This window comes from Opisthocomus hoazin, chromosome 7, assembly GCF_030867145.1.
Source record: "Opisthocomus hoazin isolate bOpiHoa1 chromosome 7, bOpiHoa1.hap1, whole genome shotgun sequence".
Classification (NCBI taxonomy): Eukaryota; Metazoa; Chordata; class Aves; order Opisthocomiformes; family Opisthocomidae; genus Opisthocomus; species Opisthocomus hoazin.
The window spans coordinates 57,075,299-57,101,291 of NC_134420.1; the positions used below are offsets into that span (position 1 = coordinate 57,075,299).

The window sequence follows — 25,993 nt, forward strand, 5'->3', positions numbered from 1 at the left end:
TTCTGTGGGAGCCCAGGGGGGCGAGGGGAGGAGAAGCAGGGAAGGACACAACATCCCTGTTCCAAGGAAAGCACAAACGGAGCGTGCGGACGCGGCCCCACCAACCACCCCTGGCAGCGGCGCCGCCGCCCCGGCCTCGCTCAGCGGCCCCTCTCCCACCCCCCGCAGCCGCGGGGCCGGGGCCGCGCACCGCCAGCCAGCCCCCGCAGCGGCCCCAAACACCCTCGAAACCCCCGGGGGGCACTGCCGGGGACTCGCCAGGGCCTTCCGGCCCGGGAGCTCCCGGCTCGGCACCGCGGCAACCTGGGTGCTCGGCGGGGCACCGTCCGCGCCCGGGGCGGTGCCTCAGCGCAGCTCCCGGCACCGCGGCCGCCCCGTCCCCCGCGCCAGCCGCGCTTTCCCTTTAAGAGTCCGCTCCCGCCCAGCCCCACCCGCCGCTTCCCGGCCCGCAGCTCTGCGGCAGCGGTAGCGGCACCGAGGCGAAGCTGCCTTCGCCTTCCCCGCGGCCGGGGGCGGGCCGCTCCTCGGCGGCTGCGGGGCAGAGCGGGGCGGCAGCATGTCTACCAAGGCGGAGCAGTGTGAGTGGCGGGGCCGGGCGGCGCGGGCCGGGGCCTGTCCGCGGGGCGCGGGGGGCGGCCGTGGGCGCCTTCCCGCCCATGGCGCTGCCCCGCTGCCGGCTGTCGGTCGCCCCGGCGGACTGGCGCGGCGCGGCCCAGCTCCTCCCGCCTTATGTGGCGGCCGCGCAGCAGCTGGGGGGGGGGGGGGGGGTGCCTGCCTGCGTTCTGGCTCTTTCTCTCTTTTCGGCCTTTTCTGTGTCTTTTCGGCGCTCGGAGCCTCTCGCCTCCCGCCCCGCGCCTCGTCTCTCCGGCGGGATGGCCCTTCGCGGGCGGCGGCGTATCCGTGCGCAAAGGTGGCGTCGGGGGACCCGAGGGGAAGAAATGAGGGATAGGGGGACGAGGGTCGAGGTTGAGCCCGCCGGCCTGGCCCTGCGGCGGGAAGGGTCCAGCCGGGCTCGCCTGCCGGCGCTGTGCCCTGTCCCGAAGGGCGTACCCGCCCGAGAGACCGGGGGTGCTGGCGTCCCCCTGCCCGGGGCCTGCTCGCAGCCACCGATGTTGAAACCCCCACGTTGGCTAGATCTGATGGGGGCAAGATCGGCTGTCGTGGTGGTTGGGCTGTCAGCAGCTCGGCCACGCTGGTGTTCCTCACTGCTGGTACCAGCTGGTGCGTCTGCGAGGGCTCTGGTGGGAGGCTTACAGAAAAATGCTGGGGTAGTTGAGCTTGTCGCCCACCGCAAAGCTGCTTTCTCTCTGGAGACGGTGTTGTGGTTGTGAGCCAGGCAGTCTGTGACCAGTAGGTTGCACTGATGTTTGTCGTGATGACATGATGTGATCTGACGCTTTGTGTGCTGAGACTTGCTGTCTCCTTCGTCCAGGTCACTGGGAAGGATCCTTGTAAAGATACAAATATAATATATATAAATAAATACATGCCTGTGCTGAACTGGTCGAAGGAAAAGAATACTTGTGGGTTTTTTCCTTTCGGGTTTGTTGCTTATTTATAGTGATGAATGATGTTGCTATTAAAATATTAAGTGGATGCTAATTCATTGCTTGTGGGGATGCACTTCTGGCCTCATAAATGGAGACACAATATTTTCACCACGCAACAGGCCTGAAGTGTGCAGTGTTTGGAACTGTACCATTCTGTTCTTTCTGCCTTCCCCACCCCTCACCTGAGTTCTGTAATTGTTTCTTCTTTCTTGTGATATTTACATGTTAATTATGCTTCTTTGATACTGGCATGTGGGAGAATTTCTGTCGCCAACACTGGCTTTGGCATTTTCTTCCTTTTCTCTGTTCCTTCATTCTTAATGCTTGTGGTTAGCTCTGTTTGAGCTTCTCTTTCATGTTTTCTCCTTGGCTGGTTTTTCTTTTTATCCCCTTGTAGTGTTCAAGACAGTGCATCTTGCCCTGCCATGTCCCTGTTGCTCTCTATTCTGAGATTTGCTTGGGGTCCAGGTTTCAGATCTTTCTGCTCACAAATGTTCTTTTTCATGATGCTCCAGGTAGAGTATTCAGTTAATGGACATACCCTGTGTGTTCTAACCTACTGAATGTTTACCAAGGCTGCTCCCCTGGCTAGTTCTTATGGTGTTACCAAATGTCTTTGTCTCTTACATAACTTCAAGATTCTCTCACCTGCAATTTTTGGACAAATGCTGATGGACTCTGGCAAGGATTATCTTGACATGCATGCATCGCTATCAGGCAAGCCTTCAAACCCCAACCGTTGCTGTGGTTGCTTCTGCCCTCATCGACTGACAAGCAAGAACCAGAATGTCTTGGGAAGGAGTCAAACCACAAGTCATAATGATGTATATATCAATTTACCAAGAACAGTAACAATACACTATGAATGAAGAAGCAGACTGAGAACAGAAGAGGTGCCGGTCTAGACATAAATCTGTGGCCAACCAACAGCTCGTTGGCGAGTTGTGTGAACAACAGGTAAAATGGTGGCAATCTGGGAAATTGTCTCGAAGCCTCCCTTCTTTGTGACCGCATGCATCTCGTATCTCATGCCAGCAGTATTGACAGTGACTTTCATTATGCGACTCATCACGGCATGCCTGAGTTGTTCTACTGTATTCAAAGAAAATTAGTTCTTTTTCATCTTAAATAGCAGTAACTGGTGTTTAGCTGTGGTAAGTAATGTCCTAGGAATGCTTGATGCCTACTCTGTTCTCCAGGACAGTGGAGCAACCAAGACCATCTTTAAAGACTCCTAATGGTTTCAGTTGTGCTTCAGTCAATGCTTACAAGGGGGCTAGGAAGTTTAGTTAGGTCTGTGTAGATCCTGGAGAGATACTAGCAAAGCAATAAGTAACTTTTCTTTTTAAAACTTGTTTTATGTGATGACCGTATCATGATGGCTAAGTACTTCCACTGAGTGACATCACTTTTTGAAGTGTATCTGTGGATGCTCAGAAAATTGGGTCATTCACACTCTTCTGTGTCTTGAAAGCTGGCAAAGTTTCGCTTTGGGGCTTTCCGTCAGAAGGTTCTTTGTGTTCTGGGAGGCTTTGCTGAAATTGTCAGTGTTGTGGGAAACAGAACTGAGAGGTGAGGTTAAAACCTTTAGCCTAAAGCTGGTGTTATTATTTAGGCTTTATAAATAAGTTTTCTATTGTGGCGTTTTACCTGATACAATTGTGTGACAATGCTGGTTAATAGAAATAAATAGATTTCCTTCTTTGTTTCAAAAAAAAAAAGTATTCTACATATCCTGTACCCTTTACTGGAAGTAAATAGCTGTTGAGAGGTAGACAGTTCTCTAAATACATGAATTCTGACATCATCTTTTGCATTTTGTTAATCCAACTCATTTAGAGATATCTGACAGCAAACCGTGGCAGCCACAGTAAACTGTGCATCTTGCTGTGGATTGTTCTTTGTTGGGTACTGTGAAATGTAGTGTGGCCAGTAGGTCGAGGGAGGTTCTCCTTCCCCTCTGCACTGCCCTAGTGAGGCCTCATCTGGAGTACTGTGTCCAGTTCTGGAATCCCCAGCTCAAGAAAGATGAGGAGCTACTGGAGAGAGTCCAGCGGAGGGCTACGAGGATGGTGAGGGGACTGGAGCATCTCTCCTACGAGGACAGGCTGAGGGAGCTGGGCTTGTTCAGCCTGAAGAAGAGAAGGCTGCGAGGGGACCTAATATATATTTACAAATATCTGCAGGGTGGGTGTCAGAAGGATGGGGCCAGACTATTTCCAGTGGTGCCCAGCGACAGGACAAGGGGCAATGGGCACAAACTGAAGCATAGGAAGTTCTGTCTGAACATGAGGAAGAACTTCTTCCCTCTGAGGGTGACAGAGCCCTGGAACAGGTTGCCCAGGGAGGTTGTGGAGTCTCCTTCTCTGGAGATAATTCAAGACCCGCCTGGACAAGGTCCTCTACAGCCTGCTGCAGGTGACCCTGCTTCGGCAGGGGGGGTTGGACTAGATGACCCACAGAGGTCCCTTCCAACCCCTACTATTCTGTGGTTCTGTGGTCTGTTTTCTTTGCAAATATGCCTGGCTTTGTGCTCTTTTTTTTTTTTTTTCCCCAGCAATAGAAAATAGCATCACAAAATACATTTATGAATTAATTCCTAAATCTAACCTAATCTAGGTCAGTTTTTATGGGAGTCTTCATGACAGTAAAAAAGAAAAAGTGTTTATCTTTAAATAATCTGATGAACTGGCCTGCAAATCTGGGACTGAAACTGAGACAGCAGGCAGAAAGATTGAGGTGTTGGACAGGAAAACAGATCTCGAACTGCTAAAATCTTGGACTTGTGTAACCTGGAGTGAAACACATCATGACCAAATGTTACTACCCCAGTGGTTTTGCGGATGCATGGGAAGCTAGTGATGGCTGGTCTCACAGATGCAGGGGTGACCTACTGCAGAGCACTCTTCATGTGCCGCAGGCCTATGTGGTGGCGTGAAAGACTGATCTTGCTCTTGGCCATACGGAGGCAATCTGAGTCCACGTGTCAAAACTTCTGTTTTTAATTGCCTGGGAAGAAGAAAAGTAGTGACTGATTTTAATTATCCATTAACATCACCTCAAAATAATTTTGTGAAGTAAAAAACTTAAAAGTGAGGAAATGTAAGTTGCTTATGCATCCTTAGTTGTTTACTTTATGCATACGCATTATGACACTGTCCCTAACTGTGTCTTTACTCGCTGTTTTCCCATAGATCCCAGCCCTGTTCAGTCATATGATGGGCTTTCTGCCTGGGATGAAGCAGGGTAATAATGTGAGGGAGACTTTGGTCTGTAGAAGCTTCACTTGCTGGGGAAGTTGGGAGGATACAGTCAGTACAGCAGAGAACGGGAGAAAGGATGGTTGTGATGAGGGCAGTTGAGTGCTGGAAGGCTGGGTTTCTAGTCATGCAATTCAAGCAAACAGTGTTAGTTGGTTCATGGTTATGATGTGGGCCACAAAAATGATCAGAGGGCTGGAACACCTCTGCTATGAGGAAGGGTCGAGAGAGCTGGGGCTGTTCAGCCTGGAGAAGAGAAGGCTGCAGGGAGACCTCAGAGCAGCCTTCCAGTACCTGGAAGGGGCCTACAAGAAAGCCAGAAAGGGACTTTTTACAAGGGCATGGAGTGATAGGACAAGGGGGAATGGTTTTAAACTGAAAGAGGGTAGATTGAGATTAGATAGAAGGAAGAAATTCTTTACTGTGATGATGGTGAGGCACTGGAACAGGTTGCCCAGAGAAGCTGTGGATGCCCCTCCCTGGCAGTGTTCAAGGCCAGGTTGGATGGGGCTTTGAGCAACCTGGTCTAGTGGAAGGTGTCCCTGCCCATGGCAAGGGGGTCGGAACTAGGTGATCTCTAAGGTCCCTTCCAACCCAAACCATTCTGTGAGTATTTGAGTGTTCCTCATTTTATGGATAACTAACTTGAAATTGTCAAAGATGGTTTGTTGTGTGATTGAGCACTCAGAGATGCTTTTGTTTATTGGATGTGAAAGTCCAGTACATGCTGCTATCTCTTCTGGCAAAATGGCTCTCAGTATCTCAAGCTGAACCTCCAGCAGCAATTGCAGATGCTTTGCTTTTAGTGTCTGTCCTTCAGTCTTTTTCTGTAATATGGGTACAATGTCACCCCTTCTCATTCAATTTGTCAATGATACAGAAAAAAATCGGAACGCTCATGAAATGTTCAGATACAGCAGCAGCAAGAGGCATAGGGATATCTCTTGGGAAGTTGATGCCCTTCTGTTCTGCAGAGCACTTAATAGTATTCATTCTTTAATAAATGCTATTTGACAAGGAGAATAAAATATTGACTAATTCCTTGTTTAGAAAGCACAATTTATCTTCCATGCTGAAGGAGCCCTCTAGGGGAACAAGGTGTGTCTTGGTGTAGTGAAAGACTGTCATAATACGTATGCTCAAGGGCTGAAGTCGTTCAGAAGCATCATCCCTTTTAACTGCCTATTACACAATCTTGGTGTACTTTTAACATGATTAAGAGTTCCCAGCCAGCTCTGCTTTCACTGAGGCTGCACAGAGTGATGCTATGAACAACTGCTGAGCAGTCTAGCTGGAAGTGCAGATGAGCTGGTGCAGCCCTCTGCTGCAGCCAGTGCACTCTGTTTATCAGCAGAGTTGATGAGTCTGAGCAGAGCAAAAAAGAGTTGAGGGTGTGCTTAGGTGGCTTAACTCTCTGTCTTAGCTTATATCTCTGCTTTGGCTGCAGAAATATTTACCTGTCTCACATGAACCTTCTGTGATCCAGTGACTCATTCATTATAAATTAATGTTGAGATCCTTGGAGACACAGAAGTAGGGCAGATTTTTTTTTTCCTTTGCTTTATTGGTGGCTTTTTTAAAATTTGCTAGCACTAAGTTGGTCTAATACAGATGCAAGCATTCACTTCTGTGCCTTCCTCTTGGCACCCTTGCAGTGTGTGCAAGTATTCAACTTATTCAGTCAAAATAGAAGGAATGTAGAGAATTTTCTGTTTTTAACAGTTTAATTCTTAAATAAAAAAAATCAGAAATGGTAGGAACAGATGCAACTCTGCCAAAGTCTGCAGAAAACCTAAATGAAAGTTTTTTGTGTTTTTTTGTCTTTTATGTAGTTGCTTCCAAAATCCGTTACCTTCAGGAATACCACAACCGAGTTCTCCACAACATTTACCCTGTGCCCTCTGGAACTGACATTGCAAATACTTTGAAATACTTTTCTCAGACATTATTGAGGTAAGTTTTAACTAATGCTCTTGAAGAAAAAAGAGCTAAAGAATTGTAGGGGGTATGGATTGACTTTGAATTGGTTGCGAGATTTAATGGGTTAATGCTCAGCCAAAAAGAGTCAGAGCATAATTTAAGAAAGGAATGGTATGAGTTAATCTCTTCAGTGGCTGTTGCCCAATTTGCCCAGTTGAGCTGCTTATTGAGTGGCTGATTCTAAAGTAAACTTGGTTGATTACACATTTGCTTGGCCCTCCTAAGACTTAGCTGAATGCACAAACATGCTGAACTTGTGAAGAAAGGAGTTTGTGACCTGTAGAGTTTTAGATGTGTGTACTCATGACCTCCTTGGCAGTCTTGGTGCTTCAGGATCCCAGAGCAATGAGCCAGACAAACAGAACTAGTTTTTTACTGTGCCATAGTTCAGCTGGCTGTTGGGTCTGGGTTCTGGTTCAGTCCCTTATAACAATACGAGTAGACACAAAGTTTCTGTACAGATTTGGATGTTTTGATTTAGTCCAATATTTAGTAGCAATATGTAGTACTAAATACCATTGATTACAGAAAACATTTTGAATAGGAAATACTACCTCTTGTCTTGATAAAAAGATAGGAAAAATTGTGAGACTTAATTAGGAATGACATACATTCCACAGTGCTACTTAGTGGATTTGTATTTTCAAAAAGAAAATTTTCTTTCAAAAGAAAGATGACTTTTGACAGTGAAGAAGTGATTTATGTCTGCCCGGGTTTTGGCTACCTGTAGTGTCCACATCCAGGAAAATGCAGTTAAAGCTGCATTTCTATGCATAGCTTCCAGATTTATACCTGGAAAGATTGTCCCTGCTGTCAGAAGCTAGTTTGGAAATACAGCTGTTTGCTGTATTTCATGAGGAAACATTAACAAAAGACAATTAATATGTATATTGATACACATACCCCTGTGATGTGTACAAGTTGAGAAGTAAGAATTTAAACGTGAAACAATGACAGTAGTTCATTCTAATATTAATTTCAAGTGCATGGGGTGTATCAAAATTCTTGACCTTCTTTATAAGAAGGAAAGATGCATAGAGAGAAATACTCATTATCAGTGGAATGCCTGTTCACTGCAAACTTAAAAACCTCCTGTTCTGAAAATTTCAAGAGCAGAGTTGTTTAACCACTGTGAAATTTGTTTCCCTCATCATTTAGAGTGTTGAAGAAACTTATGGCAACCAGCAGGGCTTTTTTGAAGATTAATAAATTTTGTCTCATTGTATCGTGGCAGTGGGAAAAAATGTTCAGAGTCACTGAAGATGCTTCTGAAATGGGGCTTTGTTCCCACATCAGGCTGTTTTGATGGATTATTTGCGCAACACACACTTAAACCACATTGAAGTGAGGTTCTGTATGACAAAACAGCCTCTGCTTAAATGCTGTGGGCCTTTAAGCTGTTAAAGCAAGAAAGTTGGACTTGATTCTAATGTTTTCTCTCTTAGCTGTAACTACCAAATCCTCTAATGAGATCCGTTTATACCACCCTGTTGTCTTTGTCTTTCTAAGCAGTACAGCTGATACATCCTGTGTGACAGATTTGTCGTAGTCCATGAGTAGTGATGTTTCTGGACTTACTGGAAAAGCTTTATACTTACCGACTATAAGAGCAGATAAGACATCAGGGCAGCAATTGCACAATTGAGCAACTCCATTGAGCAACTCCATTTCTTTATTTCAAAGTTATTTGTTTTAGTTCCGATGTTTGTTTTAGTTCAGAATGGGACTGAACCAGAATCCTCTTGTTGATAATGCTGAACCTCATGGGGCAGAAGTGATACTCATATCTGATATGCAGGTCTACACAAATGGCTTTGTTCTTCATGATCTGGGATCTGATCAGCCTCAGAGCCATGACGACACCAGAAATTCAAGACAGAACTTGGATCTAAATTTAAGCGGACTGAGTTCTGATACTCAGCAAGGTCAAATCCACATTCTAAATCCTTGTAACTGGGGAATTTGAACTGTGGGTCAAAGCCCGAGTCCTATGGTTGATCCAATAGAAGTTTATACACTTGCTGATACTAAGAAAGAAGCTGGATAAAAAAGCAAAACAAAACACACCCTGTATTTCGTGTGGCAGATGGAAAGAAGGAAACTCCAACCCACTGTGTGCAGATCTCTGCAAGATTTACCCTAAACCGAAACAGACTGGTTAAGAGCCTTTCTGAAGAGCATGTTCAGAAATTTCTTTGAATATTTTGCGTGCTGAGTCTTGTTTCTGCCTCCTACATGGAGACTCCATTCTGCAAGGTTTAACATCAATGATAGGAGTACGTGGTGGAGAATAATCTTTCTAGCTTGACACAGAGCATATGCAATGAATTTGAGCTGCTGAGGGAATACTGATCAAACAGGAAAAATACCCATTGATTTCTGGAGACTTTGGATTTGGTCTTCAGAATAGTTTGCTTGTGATAATCTACTATTTTAGAAAAACTTCAAAAAATATTTCTCAGTTTGATGTGTGGTCTCTTTGCAGCTGAATTTTTAGGATAAACATTTCTTGATGAACATAAGTAGTCAAAGGAATAATGGAGGAATAGTGATTAGCCAGAGAAATTCCATATGATGATTGGGTTTTACAGGTGTAGCTTTTACAGTTTATTATACTTTTTACCTTTCCATGTTATGGACACGTTGACTGTGTTCTTTTCAGAGGGGTATGCACAATATTTTGGATCACATTCATATCTGATGTCATTTTACTAGCTGTAGTTGCACTACACAAGGGGTTCATTTGCTCCTTTGCTCTGTAAATAGCCTCAATAAATCACAACATCAGGGATGGGGGGAACAGATGTGGAATGGCTGAAAAAATTAAATTCCTTATCTCTATGGACAAACATCACATAAAATCACCATACGCAGTGCATAGCACATTGATTCATTTAGTTCTTACTTATTTTTCTCTTTGGGCGAAAGCATTTCTTTACATTACAGCATGAATTTGTTTCATGCACTGCTCATTTTCAGTGTTTTCTCCCTCATTTGAGGAATGATCTAAGACTTAATAAACATCTTGCAGAACAACTCATTCTTTCACATTTTCTTGGAGAAAATTCTCGATATGTATTTCTAAGTAAAATGTTTTACAGAAGGAATAGTTATAAATGCCCAATGGCTAATTAATGGTCAAGTTTGTTTGCTGCCTTGGTGAGATACAATTCTCTTGTCGGCATTTTACAAAACCTTTCCCAGAAGACAGTAATTTTGGGATAGATTCGCAGCAAAGATGTACAAATCTTGAAACAAGCTCTGGTAATTTTGTCACTTACCACAGAGCAAGTTCAGTATGGAGTTATGATCTGCAGACCTTCCAAGTTCTCAATGCTTCTTTTGAAGAGAAACAGAAGCAAACTGCAATTGTTGTATCTTGGTCTTAGGGGACTTCCTAGATTTTCAGTTTTGACTCTTCTGTTTATTGCTTTTAAAACATAAGGGTCAGGCAAAAGCCTGGATCTGAAAGTTTGGTGGTTTGTTTTTTTTTTTTTTGAATTTGGCATGGTTGCAGCTGGAATTTAGATATGGTCTCATTGGTGTTCCTGAAGTGAACAGAAGGATGCCCTGATCAAGATACAAAATGGTGTTCTTTGGCTTCTAATCCATAGATGGGCCATAGCTCCGTGTTAAGAGGAAGGGATGCCGATAGTGTAAGCTCTCCATCGCTGCCTTATGCTTTCCAAAGCGAGGATTAATTAAAATAGTAATTTCCTTTCTGGAAATAAGTGCACCTGAAGTGATGTGTTGGCAAGTAAAGGGAAGGGTAATTGGTATTTTCTGTTGGTAGACAGGGAAGGAATATAGTTTAGTACCTTCATATCTTTGAACATGAGCTGCAAAGTACGGCAAATGAACATCAAGCAAATTAAAAGGAATCAGCACTCTGATCATTTGTTTTTAAAGCCATACTAGATCTTAGGCAATTTTCTGATATGAATTCATAAACACTGTCATGAGTCACCATGTTTCTTGTACTGGACATTGGGTAACAGAAACCAAAATAATCTGGCAAATATGTAAGGCACAATAAAAAAGGAAAAAAATAGGTATGTGATTTCTTAAAACAGACTGTCATCTCTGACTGCAAGTGTGGTGTGATAGTAGCCACTTGGCATAGAATTGTACTTGTAGAATTGTTTTTTATATATGGCAAATGAATGAAACCTTCTCTTATAAGCACCTTAGCAATACTTAAGCTTACTTGTGTAAACTGTTGAATTGACTTTGGAGGTAAGATATATCTGTGCTAAGGTGATTGTACGATAGGGGTTTCTGTACTGTTAAAGAGGATAGAGGTTTCCAGAAGTTTTCCCTCTTGACATAACTCTGCTTTTCATTAGTCAGTAGAAATTTTAATGTTACTGACTTGTTTGTTTTTTTTTAAGTTTTAACACTGACTTTGGGAGCAGAGTTAAACCAACAGCAACTGCTTTTGGAAATCTCAACCACTGAGAGATACAAAATGTGCTTTAAAAAAAACCCAAACATTGTGTGTGGCTTAATCTATTTAAAAGGTGTATTATATTTTATAGGCACATATGAAGATTATGAACTAACCCTATAATTGCCTGATAACTAAAATATAACACTGATTAAGTGACAATTTATTTCTATTTAAAATAAGTGGGTTTTATTTTTTTATAAATTAGATTAACATGTTTACAACCATGTTTACAACATTCTTAAAACGACATAACAAGCTGGTTGACGTATAGCCTCTATTTTGATTCCCACTAAATCCTTTTTATTTTTTGAAATTATCTCTCCTTTAGTTTATAATGAGTTTTGTTGAATAATAACGTAAGTAACAGCAGGAATGTATGGTAACATACTGTCTGATCTGCAGTTACATAATTGGTCTTGCTTGCTTAGCGCTTAGATTTTTGAAGGTAACTATTTACCCAAGGAGTGTTTGTATTCGTAAACTGTTTCCTCCCTAAACATGGGCAAAATTAAAACCACACATAAACAACCATTATCATTAGCTCACAAACATATGCTAAAGACCATCTACTATATATTATTTTATAACTTTTCCAAATGTAGTTTAGTTAACATTTTAGAAATATTATATTATTTCTAAATCCATGTGCCTGTTTAAACTTCATTATCTCAAATGATACTGAGTGAGTGGTCATGAAACAGTATCATAAAATACATACAGACATTATTTTAATGCAATAAACATGTGATTTTTAAGACTATCTTAACAAACACACATGTTTATTCTTTGCTAAAACATGTTTCTGCAAGTGCCACACCTATATTTTGCATGTTTTCAGTCAGTTGGTTCAAAAGATTATGGGGGGGAGAATATATCTTGCAAAATCTCAGAGCAAAATACCAGTCTGTTTTGACACAGCTATTTTTCTGTAGCAAACACTTTTAATTCTTAGAATTTTTCTTAACTGTAAAACATGGGTAGGGCACTGAAACATGCATTTTTATATTTTTGCTCCTTATGAACCAGATAACACATGAGATGCAATGAAATTTTCTTAGATGTCAATTTTTAATTGTGTTATCTTGAAGCATGAAAGTGAATGGTTGCTAGATTTGTAGACACACTGGTTTTGGTAGCTATTGCATCTGATGTGGGGTGTATCTGGTGTTTTATTATTTGTTTTATAGTGTCATTTCAATGTAATGTGCTGTTCTTTGTGTCTTTGTTGTCTCTTTTTTTTCTTTGTCCCCCCAACAGCATTTTGTCCCGCACAGGGAAGAAGGAGAATCAAGATGCCTCCAATTTGACAGTGCCCATGACCATGTGTCTTTTTCCTGTGCCATTCCCACTCACCCCATCTCTAAGACCACAGGTCAGTTCCATCAACCCTACTGTTACTCGCTCCCTCCTTTACAGCGTCCTGCGAGATGCTCCATCTGAACGTGGCCAGCAAAGTCGTGATGCTCAGTTATCAGACTACCCATCTTTGGACTATCAAGGACTTTACGTGACACTGGTGACACTGCTGGATCTAGTTCCCTTGCTACAACATGGTCAACATGGTAAGCAGGCCCTTGAACCCTTCCAGTACGCTTAACTTCAGTGCTGTGAATCCATGAATGATGCATAAATGCAGTGGAAGAGATGGGCCTAAACTGACCTGGATCTGGAATTCAAACCTCGTGGGATGCATTAATATCCAAGTGTTTGATTTGACTTTCTGAAATAAAAGATATGTTTTTGCGAACTGTGGATTTGGGTTTGAATTCTGAGGTTGTCTGATTTTTAGTGATATGCTGGTGGTATGTAACTAAAATACAACAGTATGTAACAAAAATAATACAGATGGGTCTAAAAAAAAATAATCTGGATTTTGAATTTGGATCTGCTGGGATATCTTCAGAATGGTCTTTTTGGGGTGGTTCTCTTAAAAAGGCACAGATTGCTTGCAAGTGTGTATCATTTGGCCTATAATGAATATGCAGATTGAGTGTTTTGGTGAAGGCCCATCTCTAAATAGAATATAGTATGTGTTTAACTGAAGAAAAACCGTGGTAATGGTGATTTGAGATGGCTTTAAAATATTCCTGGGTAAAAAGATAGTCATATCTCTGACTTAAAAAGCCATATTTTCTTATATTTTGGATTAATCACAAGAATTTTTTTGTGACTGTGTTGTACTTATGTTTTCCTTTAAGTTCTGCATATGTCTAATTTGTTAGTCTGTGGCTTTCCATACTGGGATTCAGGAGCCTAGTGTTCCCCGTATGTTATATAAGCTGAATATTAATTTTCACCATGGTATGAGGGTATATTACTTACATAGTTCAGTATAGGAAGATTGTCAATCTGATACACTGCTGATATTCTTCGGAAGGAAAATTGCTTCTGTTAAATGCTGAATTCCTTTTGAGCTGGCAGCAGCATGTTGTGAATCAAAGACTACCGCACTAGGAAAGAGTATGATCTTGCAAGAGAGGAGCTCCTAGCAAATTGTAGGCCTGTTGACTTAACTTCGATTTCTAGAAATGGTGGAGTTAATTATCAAAACACTCTTCTTCTAGATAGGTAACATGGTGAAAATTAACAACCAGTGGAGACATGTAAAGAACAAATAACACTGAGCAAACATAATTTCCTTTTACGGCAGCACAATGGCTCTCCTGGTGGGGTTTTCCTCTCCTTCCTCAGGCTCTTGTTGCTGTGTCACTTGACATCCTGATAGGCAATCTGGGACATATGGTCCCCACTTGAGTGAGAACAACACTCCAGGAGTAATTATCAGTGGCTCTTATCAGCTGGAAGGGCATACCAAGTGGACATCTTACAGGAATTTTTGCTGGGTCTGATGTTATTAAATATTTCATTTTTTTTTTACTTGGCTGACAGAAATGAGGGCACGTTGATTTCCAGGGGTTATCAAGATGGCAAATAGCACGTCATTTGTGTGAAAGATATCTAATTCAGAACAATCTTGGCAAATTGCATTCTGTTTTGAAACATCTTCAGAGGAAAAGTGTAAAATACTATGTTTAAGCAGGGCAAATCAAAGGCAGAAATGAAATGGGGGAAATACTGTCTTGAAAGCCATACTGCAGAGGCCTGGGCGTTACAGTAGATCAGAGGCAGACCAGAAGTCACTAATATATTATTCTATCAATAAGTAAACAGGTGTTTTGTGTATGAGACCCAAAGCATTCCGTTTATCATTCTAACGGCCCTAGCAAGGCCTCAGCTGGAGTAAAATTTTCAAATTTGTCCATCTGGCTTCAAGAAAGACATGGACTAGAAAAAAATCAAGAATGATTTGAGGTCTAGAAAATGTGAACAGTGAGGAAAACCAGAAATAACTTGGTTTGTCTAGCTTAGAGAAAAATGGGAGACATGATTCTCATGTACAAATATGTAAAGGTTGCTGTGAGGAGAAATAAAGCAAACTATTTGTGGTTACAGTTGCTCAGGATAAGAAGTTATAGGCTTAAACTGCAGCAATGGAAATTAAACAAAAAGGCCTTTTTATGATAAAGATGATACTAGGATGAATTACCAGGAGGAGGAGTGAACTGTCTTGCTGATTTTTAAGAACAGTTTAGATAAATATCTGGCAGGAATAATTTGGTTGACTCATGCCTGGGGCAAGGGGAGGTCACTTGCTATTTTCTGTGGTTCTGTGTATGGAGAATTAAATTTTGCAATACAACTTGTTTATTTCTCCCTCAACTTAGCATTTGACAAAAAGAAATACTTTTTTTTTTTTAAATTGGAACAATCAGTGTTGTTTGGGTAAGTACAACTGATGTGCTAGGCGGTCCTGAGCTTTGGTCCAAGCAGATTATATAAACTCTCAGTGCTTAGCTGGTAAATATGTATTGCAAGAGAGAAACATGCGCTAGCATTAAGTGTCTGGTTAGAGCTTTGCACAGAAGACTTGCCAGAACCACCGAAATAGTGTCGATTTTAATTCTTACTACAACTCATGATGTTTACAGCTACAGATCTCTGAGCACTTTACAGAGGCAGCGTTAAATCATGCTAGTTCTACAGGTGAGACCGAAGGCCTGTGTAACACACTTAAGGTTACAGAGTGAGTAACGAAAGGAACCCCTCTCATGCAGATGAAAGGTGTTATAATGTACTGGGATCATCATACAGGTTCAGACTTGGGGTTCCCTGAGTGCTGTAGCCTTTCTTGGAGGGTTTTTGGCTCCAGCTCAGTTCCTCCTTTGGAAGAATGTGTAAAGATGCCACAGTGCCCACATATACAATAGCCTGTCCCTTCCCTTTGTATCTTGAAATGTTGCACATTTCTTAAGTATCCCTTCCAAAGAGTAGTAATATAATTAGAGTAGGTATGGAAATTATTGATAAATATTAATTTCCTTTTAAGCCTTGGCCATTTTTGGCCTCAGTGCCTTCATAGAAAATCAGATCCATAGTTCAGTCACATGTTGTTTGAAAAAGTGATGCTTCCTGTAGTCTCTATGTGGGGGGTACTTTGCAGCTCTCTTGAGGGTAGTTAAGATAAAAATATTTTTCTATGGATGATAAAGACTAGAATGCTTTTTGCAAAAGCAAGCCCTTCAATACAAAAGTTCATATTGAATTTCGGTTCTCATGACATCTTTGCTTAAATGCAGACTGCTATATGTTAATCACTATATGATTAAAATCAATATTGATTTTAATCAATGATTTTACTGGCTGTAGTATTTGTGTTCTGTCCAAACTTTTCTGAGTACTGTTGAACAGCTGTTGCCTTCTGTTTTAGGAGAGGCTTAAAATTGATGAGTGTCGCTTGTCTGTGGTGATTAACTTCCCAAATTACTTTAAGGGGAAAACTTGAATTTAAATTTTTGTTTAATAGTTTTGTAAAGAAAAAAATGCATAGTCATAATTATTTTTTCATTGTAATGATTCTGTATCTATTTCGTTTTATTCAACAGATCTTGGGCAATCAATTTTTTACACTACTACATGCTTACTTCCTTTTCTCAGTGATGATATTTTGAGTACTTTACCCTATACAATGATTTCAACACTAGCTACCTTTCCTCCATTTCTGCACAAGGATATTATAGAGTATCTCAGCACATCTTTTCTGCCTATGGCTATATGTAAGTAAAACTCATTATAGTATTGCTATGTTTTAGAAAACATGGTGTACTGCTATGATAGTATCAGGCTGTGAGAGTCAAAGTTTGATCTGTCATAGAATTGAAATGGGATACCAATCTACTGTATGTATATATTTAAAGTAATTTCATAGGCAAACAATTCTATAATTTTTGGTTTTTTATTATGTTCTGTTACTCTGTGAATTCTTCCTGCATTTGAAGGGTGAAGTTTAGCTTCTTTAAGAAATACACTGTTTTCAGACTCATAGAACCTTCAATGCCAGCAGTGGGAGTTCTGAATACAAAGTCAATGGACAAACTGCTCCCAAACGATAGATGCAGTAGCAACATGCAATTTTTGCGTCTAGACTAAATTGTGATGTACAAGAATGGCTAGTATCAAAGTAATGATGTGATGAATTTCTGAATTTTCTCCCTCAGTCTCTTCTCGGCATTTTCTCTTTAAGTTCTGTACTAAATAGCTGTGCCTATAAATCTCCTATCCACATGTGTTAAGACTAAATCTGACATTGCCTACCTCTTTTCTCTTTCTTTATTTTTTTCTTCCTCCGCCAAGGGTGTCACGTGATTATCATCCCTGCAGAATGTGAATTCTGAGGTGTGTTCTGAGTGCTTGTCTATGTACCTAATAAAAAGCTGGACAGGATTTCAGTAGTAACGTGAAAATTAACCACGTTCTGCAGATGAAAGTATTAGGTTTAATACTAAAAGTCAGTTTCAACCAACAAGCCTTTTACTGTGTGGGTGATCAAACACTGGAACAATTTGTCAGAGAGGCTGCAGATTCTCCATCCTAGCAGATGCTCAAAACACAACTGGACAAGATCCTGAGTACCTGCTCTAGTTGGCTTTTCTTTGAGCTGGGGGGTTGGACAAGATGATTTCCAGAGGTCCCTTCTAAGATCAACCATCCCGTAATTCTGTGAGAATGTCTTCTTATCTGTATTCCAGACCTTTATGGAAAAATATGAACAACTTTGTACAGAGGTCAACACTGATATAATTTAAAAGCATGGTCCAGTGTTTCGAGATGAAGATTTTCTGGAAATTCGTCATCTACATTTTCTGGTTCTACCAGTCAGTGATCTTGGAGAAATCCCTGAACTCTTCTATACCTCAGTTTCACCATGTAAAATAGTCACTTGTAAGACATTGCAGTGATGTTTTCTCTATTACCTTTGACAGGTCTAGTAACAGTATGCAAATGAAAATTACAAAGATGTATTTCATACGTGTGTGCAATAGGTCCTCTTTAGGTTAAGAACAGAATGTTGCGTTAAGCTCTTTTTTCTTCCATTACTATTACCTGATAAGAACAGCTGATGCAGGTGACTTACCCTGTCCTGCCTATCTTCAGATCTGTAAAATTGTTCTCCAAAGCAACTGACTGAGCCAAATACTTGGTTTACTTAAATAGGTACTATTCCCCAACTGTCCCTGGCAGAGGTTGCATCCATGCAGAGCATAGGTGCAGCCTTTGTTATGCTGCCATTTTCCTCAAACAGTTTTGGTTAGATCTCTTTATGAAACCAGTCTGCTGCTCTTTAGATTTGGCTTCTGGTACTGTGTCCTACTTTTCTGCTGTTGTCCACATTTTAATTGCCAGGTTAGAGCTGCTGAGTATTTTGCAATTTAAATCCACACAGATAGACGTTACTGTAATAATGTGGGGGCTCTTATGTGTGTGGATGAGATTCGAAAAAGAATTAATGAAGTGCAATGAAGAGAGCCGTAGTAATGTTGGGTGATGTGGAGAAGTGCCAGATAGAAGAGAGATAGTCTCCGTTTTTCCTTCCTTACTTCTTCTCCACTTGAGTGCTATTTTAATTAGTGTCCTAGTCTTTCCCTGCTGGGAGTGATCTGCCCCTTAACAAGGTGAGTGCAGAACCTTTCCTTCTCCTAGTGTTCAGCTTTGAATCAAACTGAGAGGGAGGACTCAAGAGACTGTGGAAGCAGCTGGAGAGCCAGATGGGAGGGGAGGGGATGAAAGCTGGTAGCTACAGTTCTGTGCTTCCTTCCCGAGCGCTTGGGATGTGGGTCCTGGGAAGTGCTATGGGTGAGGATGAGTGAGATACATGCCACATGTCTGTGTAGGAGGTTGCCTTCAAAGCCATATTGCCATGTTATACCTCAGCAAATAAATACCTGCACTCTGCGGGGTTTTTCCAAGTATACCATTTAATTGTAACCACTTTGTAGGAGACCAGAAGGAACACTGGCCACTTTATGTGAGAAGTCAAAGTTACAACAGCTTAGCTACACTTCAGTGCTACTGTTTATCATTATCTTAGCACAGCTCACATAACAAGGGGGACTAATCTTGCTGGTATGTAGCTGTAAGTTGAACTCAGACAATGTGCTCCCTGAGAAGTAATCTGTGCTGTACACCAACAGTCAGCAGCTACCACCAGCCCCAACCCTTCATCAGTCCACCTCAACAGCAGGCTTTCAGTTTTCTCTTGTTTCTTTACACTCTGCTTCCTCCTTACGTTTCCTACAATCCAAGCCCTAGGTGCACTTCAGTGTGTAAGTGGTGATGTTTTGACCAGTGTTGGGGTTCTGAAAGAGTGCCTGAGATCACTGCTGTCTTTGGTTAATGCAGCTCTGAGAATGAAATCTTGCTGATCTGGGAAACCAGATGTGTGCTCTGTGAAGCAATACCATATTCTTAGTCATCTTCCAGTGGAAAAAGGGTTTCACCCCCTCCAATACAGAATGTTTCTATTTTTTTCAGGGTTTTTTTGGTACTTCAGGAATTTTATTTGCATTGGTTGACATCAATTGCATGCTATTCTTGCTTAATTTTCCTTGTTATACAATAGAAAATGTTTTCTTTTTTCTACCTTTCTTTCAAGTGGGATCCTCAAAAAGAGAAGGTGTTCCAGCACATGTCAATCTATCTGCATCATCAATGCTAATGATTGCAATGCAGTACACATCAAACCCGGGTATGTGTAAACATGCAACATGATATCATTCTCTCTAAAATGGAGTTGTGAAGTACTGTGTCAAATGCAATCAGAAAAGTTCAGATGATGGGAAAAATCTGTCTCACCATCTGACACAGGGTGCAAAATAAACGATTTTAGTCAAAACTGGAATTTCAGAGCATCATGCTTGAAGTAATTATTATATAGGTAAGAGATCTTATTGTGATGAAGAAATAGGTTTTGGCCCAGAACTAGAGACTCTGTTCTACTGTTGCTGAACATTAGATAATAGTGTTGATATATACCATCAGTGTCGGAGAGGAATCATCACTAACTTTGACTGTAGAAATTCATGGTGACAGTTTGTCTTATACTATGATTCATATCCCATGAGGTTCACAACTGATACTATGCAAGTGTTCAAGGCCAGCTTGGACGGGGCTTTGAGCAACCTGGTCTAGTGAAGGTGTCCCTGCCCATGGCAGGGGGGTTGGAAGTAGATGGTCTGTAAGGTCTCTTCCAACCCAAACCATTCTACGATTCTCTGATTCTGCTTCTTAAAGAAGATGGGTAATGCTGGCTGCAGGCTCAACAGAACTAGAATGAATTTAAATGTGATTAGAGTATCTAAACACAAGGCCATTCTCTCTCACTGTGGTGCAGTCCCAGTTAAATCAGTGGGATCACACAACCAAATCGAAACAAAATTTAACCTGAGGGAGCTGTTACTGCATGATAGTCAACTATCTCCAGTTTTATGTAGATGGTGTTGTGTGGGAAGGAACCCCACACTGCAGTATGTGTATGAGAAGTGTCACATCGTACTAATGTAGTTCACAGCGGTGAATAAAAGCAGCACACCGTTCTTAAAAGCTTCTTGCACAAGTTAGTTTTTTTCATGTCATGTTCAATTTGTTCGTGACATCCATGTTCCAGCCATCTGAGGAATATGTTGCCCTGTGGTTTTTTGGGAGGTCAAACATGTGAAGTAGTTCATTTGGCGCTCTGTTTGATGCAGAGTGACTCCGGTAGCCTTTGATATACATGGAAGTAATGTATTATTTGTTCTGTGTGACTTCCATTACTGTCTCGAGATGAATGACAAGATACCCATTTACAACTTTACATTGTGCCAGAGGGACAAAGTTTAAGTGAATTAGCAGGTATTCTTAAACTAGATGTGTTTGAAAAAGAACTCTATTGCGGTGCAAAAAGCTGTACACTCATAATATTCATTATCTTACTGGATTCCTTGACAGAAACACGTTACTAATACTTAATTTCTAATCTTCAGTGATGCCTCTCAGGGCAATGATTCTTCAGCAAACCCTTTAAAATAAAAAGTAATTAAATGCGGTATAGAGTTTTGGATGGACAAAGTAAAGCCATTCGGCTAATTATGTCATTTCTGTAATTTGAGTTTCCATTTCAGTATTATGTCTATGCTGTCTTTTCTCTCTCAGTTTATCACTGCCAATTATTGGAATGTCTCATGAAATATAAGCAAGAAGTATGGAAAGTAAGTTTTTGATCATATGTACTTTGTGGAAATGATTGTATTTGGATAATAATGAAAACCAGATGGCTTGAAAATTGCATTGGCTGTGTGCCAGGAGGTTATAAATGATCTTTATATTCAGTCCTCCTTCTGAATTATGGAGAGGAAGATCCCTCTGATATTTTTAGTTCACAGAAGCAGCTCCACGTTTTGTAGAACGGAGCTGTGTTTCTTAAATACTATGTGGTTGTGGCTCCGGTTAGCAGTAATTCCCCGATGGAATGCACCCACGAGTGCTGAGGGAGCTGGCAGATGTCATTGCTAAGCCACTGTCCATCATCTTTGAGAGGTCCTGGAGGACAGGAGAGGTGCCCGAGGACTGGAGAAAGGCCAATGTCACCCCAATCTTCAAAAAGGGCAAGAAGGAAGACCCAGGGAACTACAGGCTGGTCAGCCTCACCTCCATCCCGGGAAAGGTGATGGAGCAGCTTATCCTGGAGGTCATTGACAAGCAAGTGGAGGAAAAGAAGGTTATCGGGAGTAGTCAGCATGGATTCACCAAGGGGAAATCATGCCTGACCAGTCTGATAGCTTTCTACGATGGCATGACTGGCTGGGTAGACGAAGGGAGAGCCGTGGATGTTGTCTACCTCAATTTCAGCAAGGCTTTCGACACAGTCTCCCATAATATCCTCCTAGGGAAGCTCAGGAAGTGTGGGCTGGATGAGTGGTCGGTGAGGTGGATGGAGAACTGGCTGAATGGCAGAACTCAGAGGGTTGTCATCAGCGGCGCTGAGTCTAGTTGGAGGCTGGTAACTAGTGGTGTCCCCCAGGGGTCAGTACTGGGCCCAGTCTTGTTCAACTTCTTCATCAACGACCTGGATGAAGAGTTGGAATGTGCCCTCAGCAAGTTTGCTGATGACACAAAACTGGGAGGAGTGGTAGACATGCCAGAAGGCTGTGCTGCCATTCAGCGTGATCTGGACAGGCTGGAAGGTTGGGCAGAGAGGAACGTGATGAAATTCAACAAGGGCAAGTGCGGGGTCCTGCACCTGCGGAGGGACAACCCCATGCACCAGTACAGGCTTCGGGTGGACCTGCTGGAGAGCAGCTCTGTGGAGAGGGACCTGGGTGTCCTGGTGGACGACAGGTTAACCATGAGCCAGCAGTGTGCCCTGGCTGCCAAGAAAGCCAGTGGGATCCTGGGATGCATTAGGAGGAGTGTGGCCAGCAGGACGAGGGAGGTTCTCCTTCCCCTCTACACTGCCCTAGTGAGGCCTCATCTGGAGTACTGTGTCCAGTTCTGGGCTCCCCAGTTCAAGAAAGATGAGGAGCTACTGGAGAGAGTCCAGCGGAGGGCTACGAGGATGATGAGGGGACTGGAGCATCTCTCCTATGAGGACAGGCTGAGGGAGCTGGGCTTGTTCAGCCTGAAGAAGAGAAGGCTGCGAGGGGACCTTATAAATGCCTACAAATATCTTCAGGGTGGGTGTCAGGAGGATGGGGCCAAGCTCTTTTCAGTGGTGCCCAGTGACAGGACAAGGGGCAATGGGCACAAACTGAGGCACAGGAAGTTCCGTCTGAACATGAGGAAGAACTTCTTCCCTCTGAGGTTGACGGAGCCCTGGAACAGGTTGCCCAGGGAGGTTGTGGAGTCTCCTTCTCTGGAGATAATTCAAGACCCACCTGGATGTGGTCCTGTGCAGCCTACTGTAGGTGACCCTGCTTCGGCAGGGGGGTTGGACTAGATGACCCACAGAGGTCCCTTCCAACCCCTACCATTCTGTGATTTCAATAATGACCAATCTTCTCAGTTCATGTGGGACTCAACTTTTATGAGGACTATTTGTGAGTATTGCCTTAGCTGAAATCTCATCTGGATCCATTTATTTATCTATATCACACCTCTTTGCTCCATGGCTAGACACAGGGTTCATTTGCTATATGTTAGTATACTGTGAAGGGTGGGTGGTAGCTGTTGGATGCCATGATCAAACTCAAAAGCCAGTTGTGATCATGATGTTGAAGTTAGTCATCTAATCTACTTGTAAGAGCATACAAAGGATCTTTGGTAGGGTATAAAATGTATGTATTTTGTGTGTTCATGTGTCTTTGGACACAAGTAATATATTGAATTGTGTTTTGTTCCCTTGCAAAATAAACATTTTTGTATGTGTCTTTCCTTAGGACTTGCTATATGTGATAGCCTATGGACCATCTCAAGTTAAACCGCCAGCGGTACAAATGTTATTTCACTACTGGCCCAATTTAAAACCCCCTGGGGCAATCAGTGAGTACAGAGGACTGCAGTACACAGGTCAGTGCAGCTGTTTTTGTCTAGGCTGAAATAAATATAAAGGAAATGATCAGAAGTGTGTTCATGTCACGTGTTTACAGTTCTACGATATATTTTGAAACCTTTTTTCGATAGGTTGGTACTTTCATAACTATATACAATATTAATTTCTCTGTATTTTCAAAAGGTTTTATGAAAAATAAAAAGTAAATAGTGGCTAGTAAATATATTGTGGCTAGTAATATATATTGTGTTACTGCTGATACTAACTAAACCAGAACAGGAGAAGAAATAAATATAGTATTACAAGTGGTCTGTGAAACTGCCTTTTTGGCCTCACAAGGATTCTGGCTTATGTTCCTTTCAATTATTGCTTGGTTGCTTTTGTTGTGCCGGCTGCAATCACTGCTGCTGTTGCTAAGACTCCTTATCTGGCTGTTACGGCCTCACAAAAATTGGTTGATGTCAGGTGCAGTCAGTATAATGGATTAGTTTTCAAGGTTGACTATAGGGTGAAAATGAGAGACGAAGTCAGCAGTGCAGCTGAAGCTGAGTAGGTGGGTGGTAGAGAGTCCTCTGTACACCAGACTCCCCAGTGATGCTGATGGGATTGTGCTTCTACGGTGGGGACTGTCCAGCAGCAATTCGTGACTTTCTTTTCCTGCTTACCAATCTCAACCTGTTTCATATAATCTCTGTCTTATGGAGTATGTTTTGTTCACTTTTAAAATTTCTGGACCAGAATGCGACATTTTAAATAATAAAAATGAAGAATCAGAAGATAACTTAGAAGACCTCCTTGATGAACTCAAGTACATCCTGAATGTTCCTGATACATGTCTGTGTGATCTGTTCTAAAGCCTTCCCTTGAAGGGTTGATACATTTTCTTGACTTTTTTTTTAAAATCATTTTTCTTGTTCTGCTCTGCATCACTGCTTGCATGCAGGCAGGTCTGTAAACTAAGCATGATACTCAGTTTGAACTGTTACTAGCACTGGAATAATTTTCGTAAATACAAATTTTCTGTTAATAAATCCCAGAATGGGTTAAGTATTATCTGCAGTTGCATGGCCTTTTGGCCTGGGAGCATCCCGTATAGCATCCAAGTGATGCCACTTGAACAACATAACCTGTGTTTACTGCTCGTCATTACAAAGCGAGGGCTCCTTACATGGCTGGACTGCTTTTCCTTTATAATACTGTGTGTTCATTTTGCTTGAGAGTGTTCCTGAATTTACTCAGCTACTCCTGCCATCTTGCTTCTGGAGCAGAAGGATAATGAGTTAGTTCATGGTGTTGGTGAGATCAGGAAGCGTCTACGATGTGGATGTCTAGGTCTTACTTTTTCAATTTCTTGGCAGAGTTCATGGTTCATTTCCTAATGATGTCCCAAATAAGTCAGTAGGCATATATGTTCTAGGTTGTTTACTGTAATTATTAGCCTTCCTGAGGAAAGGCTAGGTCTTGTCTCATATTCATATAGTACTTACTGCAAAACAATCTTGTTCTCAGTTGATACCACTACACACAACAAATATAAATATATTTTCTCCATTTATTAATCATCTTTTTTGGTTTTGCAGCCTGGAATCCTATTCATTGCCAGCATATTGAATGCCATAATGCGATTAACAAACCAGCTGTGAAGGTACTACTATTTATTCAGGACTCAAACCCAACTATCTGGGAGATGGGGGGGTTACACTTTCAACTCAGCCATATGCTCTGGTTGTGCACAGGTGGCCAGGAGCAGGAGCTAAGGGAACAGCAAAGCCTGTTGAGACCAAGGGGGCCAGAACTTTGTAAATATGTTCTTTGGCTACTTAAGGCAAGATGGAATATTTCTTCCAACTATTGTGGACCAAGTCTTGGTATTAAACATGATGATGATTGCAGAGCACCTTATAAAATTCTTAGCTGGCTCTGGGCTCATCCACGTAAATATTTTCCTGAACGTGTGTGTGTGTAAATATGTGCACAAATATTACTATATACAGTAAACAGTATGTTATAGGTACATATTCAACTTGGTGTCTTGATTGAGGTCATACAATGCACCTACTCTGGTTGTGAGCCTTTCCTTGGAATGTGTCTTAAAGCAAACAGCAACAAAGCTTTACTTATCACTTCTACAGCCATCTTTGAGGGAGGTGAATGATATCTTTGCTGTTTACATGCAGGGTAACAAAATAAAATGGCTTGACCAGGATCATAGTGCAATTTGATCATAGAATCATAGAATGATTTAGGTTGGAAGGGACCTTATAGATCATCTGGTCCAACCCCCCTGCCATGGGTAGGAACTCCTTCCACTAGACCATGTTGCTTTAAGCCCCATCCAGCCTGGCCTTGAACGCTTCCAGGGAGAGGGCATCCACAGCTTCTCTGGGCAACCTGTTCCAGTGCCTCACCACCCTTGTGGTAAAGAGTTTCTTCTTTCTATCTAATCTAAATCTACCCTCTTTCAGTTTAAAGCCATTCCTCCTTGTCCTATCACTCTGTGCCCTTGTAAAAAGTCCCTCTCTGGCTTTCTTGTAGGCCCCTTCCAGGTACTGGAAGGCCTCTCTAAGATCTTCCCAGAGCTTTCTCTTCTCCAGGCTGAACAGCCCCAGCTCTCTCAGCCTTTCCTCATAGGAGAGATTTTTCAGCACTCTGACCATTTTTGTGGCCTCCTCTGGACCTGCTCCAACAGGTCCAGCTGGATGCAGGACTCCAGGTGGGGTCTCACTAGAGTGGAGTAAAGGGGCAGAATCCCCTCCCTCAGCCTGCTGGCCACGCTGCTTTTGATGCAGCCCAGGATATGGACGGTTGGCCTTCTGGGCTGTGAGTGTGCATTGCCAGGTTGTGTTGATCTTCTCGTCAGCCAACACCCCTAAGTCCTCCTCCTCAGGGC

The 25,993-nt window shown here is 42.2% G+C and overlaps 1 protein-coding gene across 11 annotated transcripts in view; it reads left to right on the forward strand.

Moving 5' to 3' along the window:
* Nucleotides 1-448: 448 nt before the first annotated feature.
* Nucleotides 449-25,993, forward strand: part of UNC79 (unc-79 subunit of NALCN channel complex) — a 119,279-nt gene continuing 93,734 nt past the window's right edge. For 6 of the 11 annotated variants that reach the window (XR_012764537.1, XM_075426263.1, XM_075426265.1 and 3 more), the window contains exons 1-8: nucleotides 449-578; nucleotides 6,643-6,763; nucleotides 12,498-12,802; nucleotides 16,184-16,354; nucleotides 19,231-19,323; nucleotides 20,769-20,824; nucleotides 22,991-23,120; nucleotides 24,684-24,748. Coding sequence is in view for 9 of the 11 variants with exons in the window: in XM_075426263.1 (XP_075282378.1) it covers nucleotides 557-578; nucleotides 6,643-6,763; nucleotides 12,498-12,802; nucleotides 16,184-16,354; nucleotides 19,231-19,323; nucleotides 20,769-20,824; nucleotides 22,991-23,120; nucleotides 24,684-24,748 (963 nt within the window). In the remaining 2 variants the exon portion in view is untranslated. Of the gene's footprint in view, nucleotides 579-869; nucleotides 2,508-6,642; nucleotides 6,764-12,497; nucleotides 12,803-16,183; nucleotides 16,355-19,230; nucleotides 19,324-20,768; nucleotides 20,825-22,990; nucleotides 23,121-24,683; nucleotides 24,749-25,993 lie in introns of those variants that run through there. The other 5 variants (XM_075426267.1, XM_075426269.1, XM_075426270.1 and 2 more) reach the window with 5 other exon arrangements.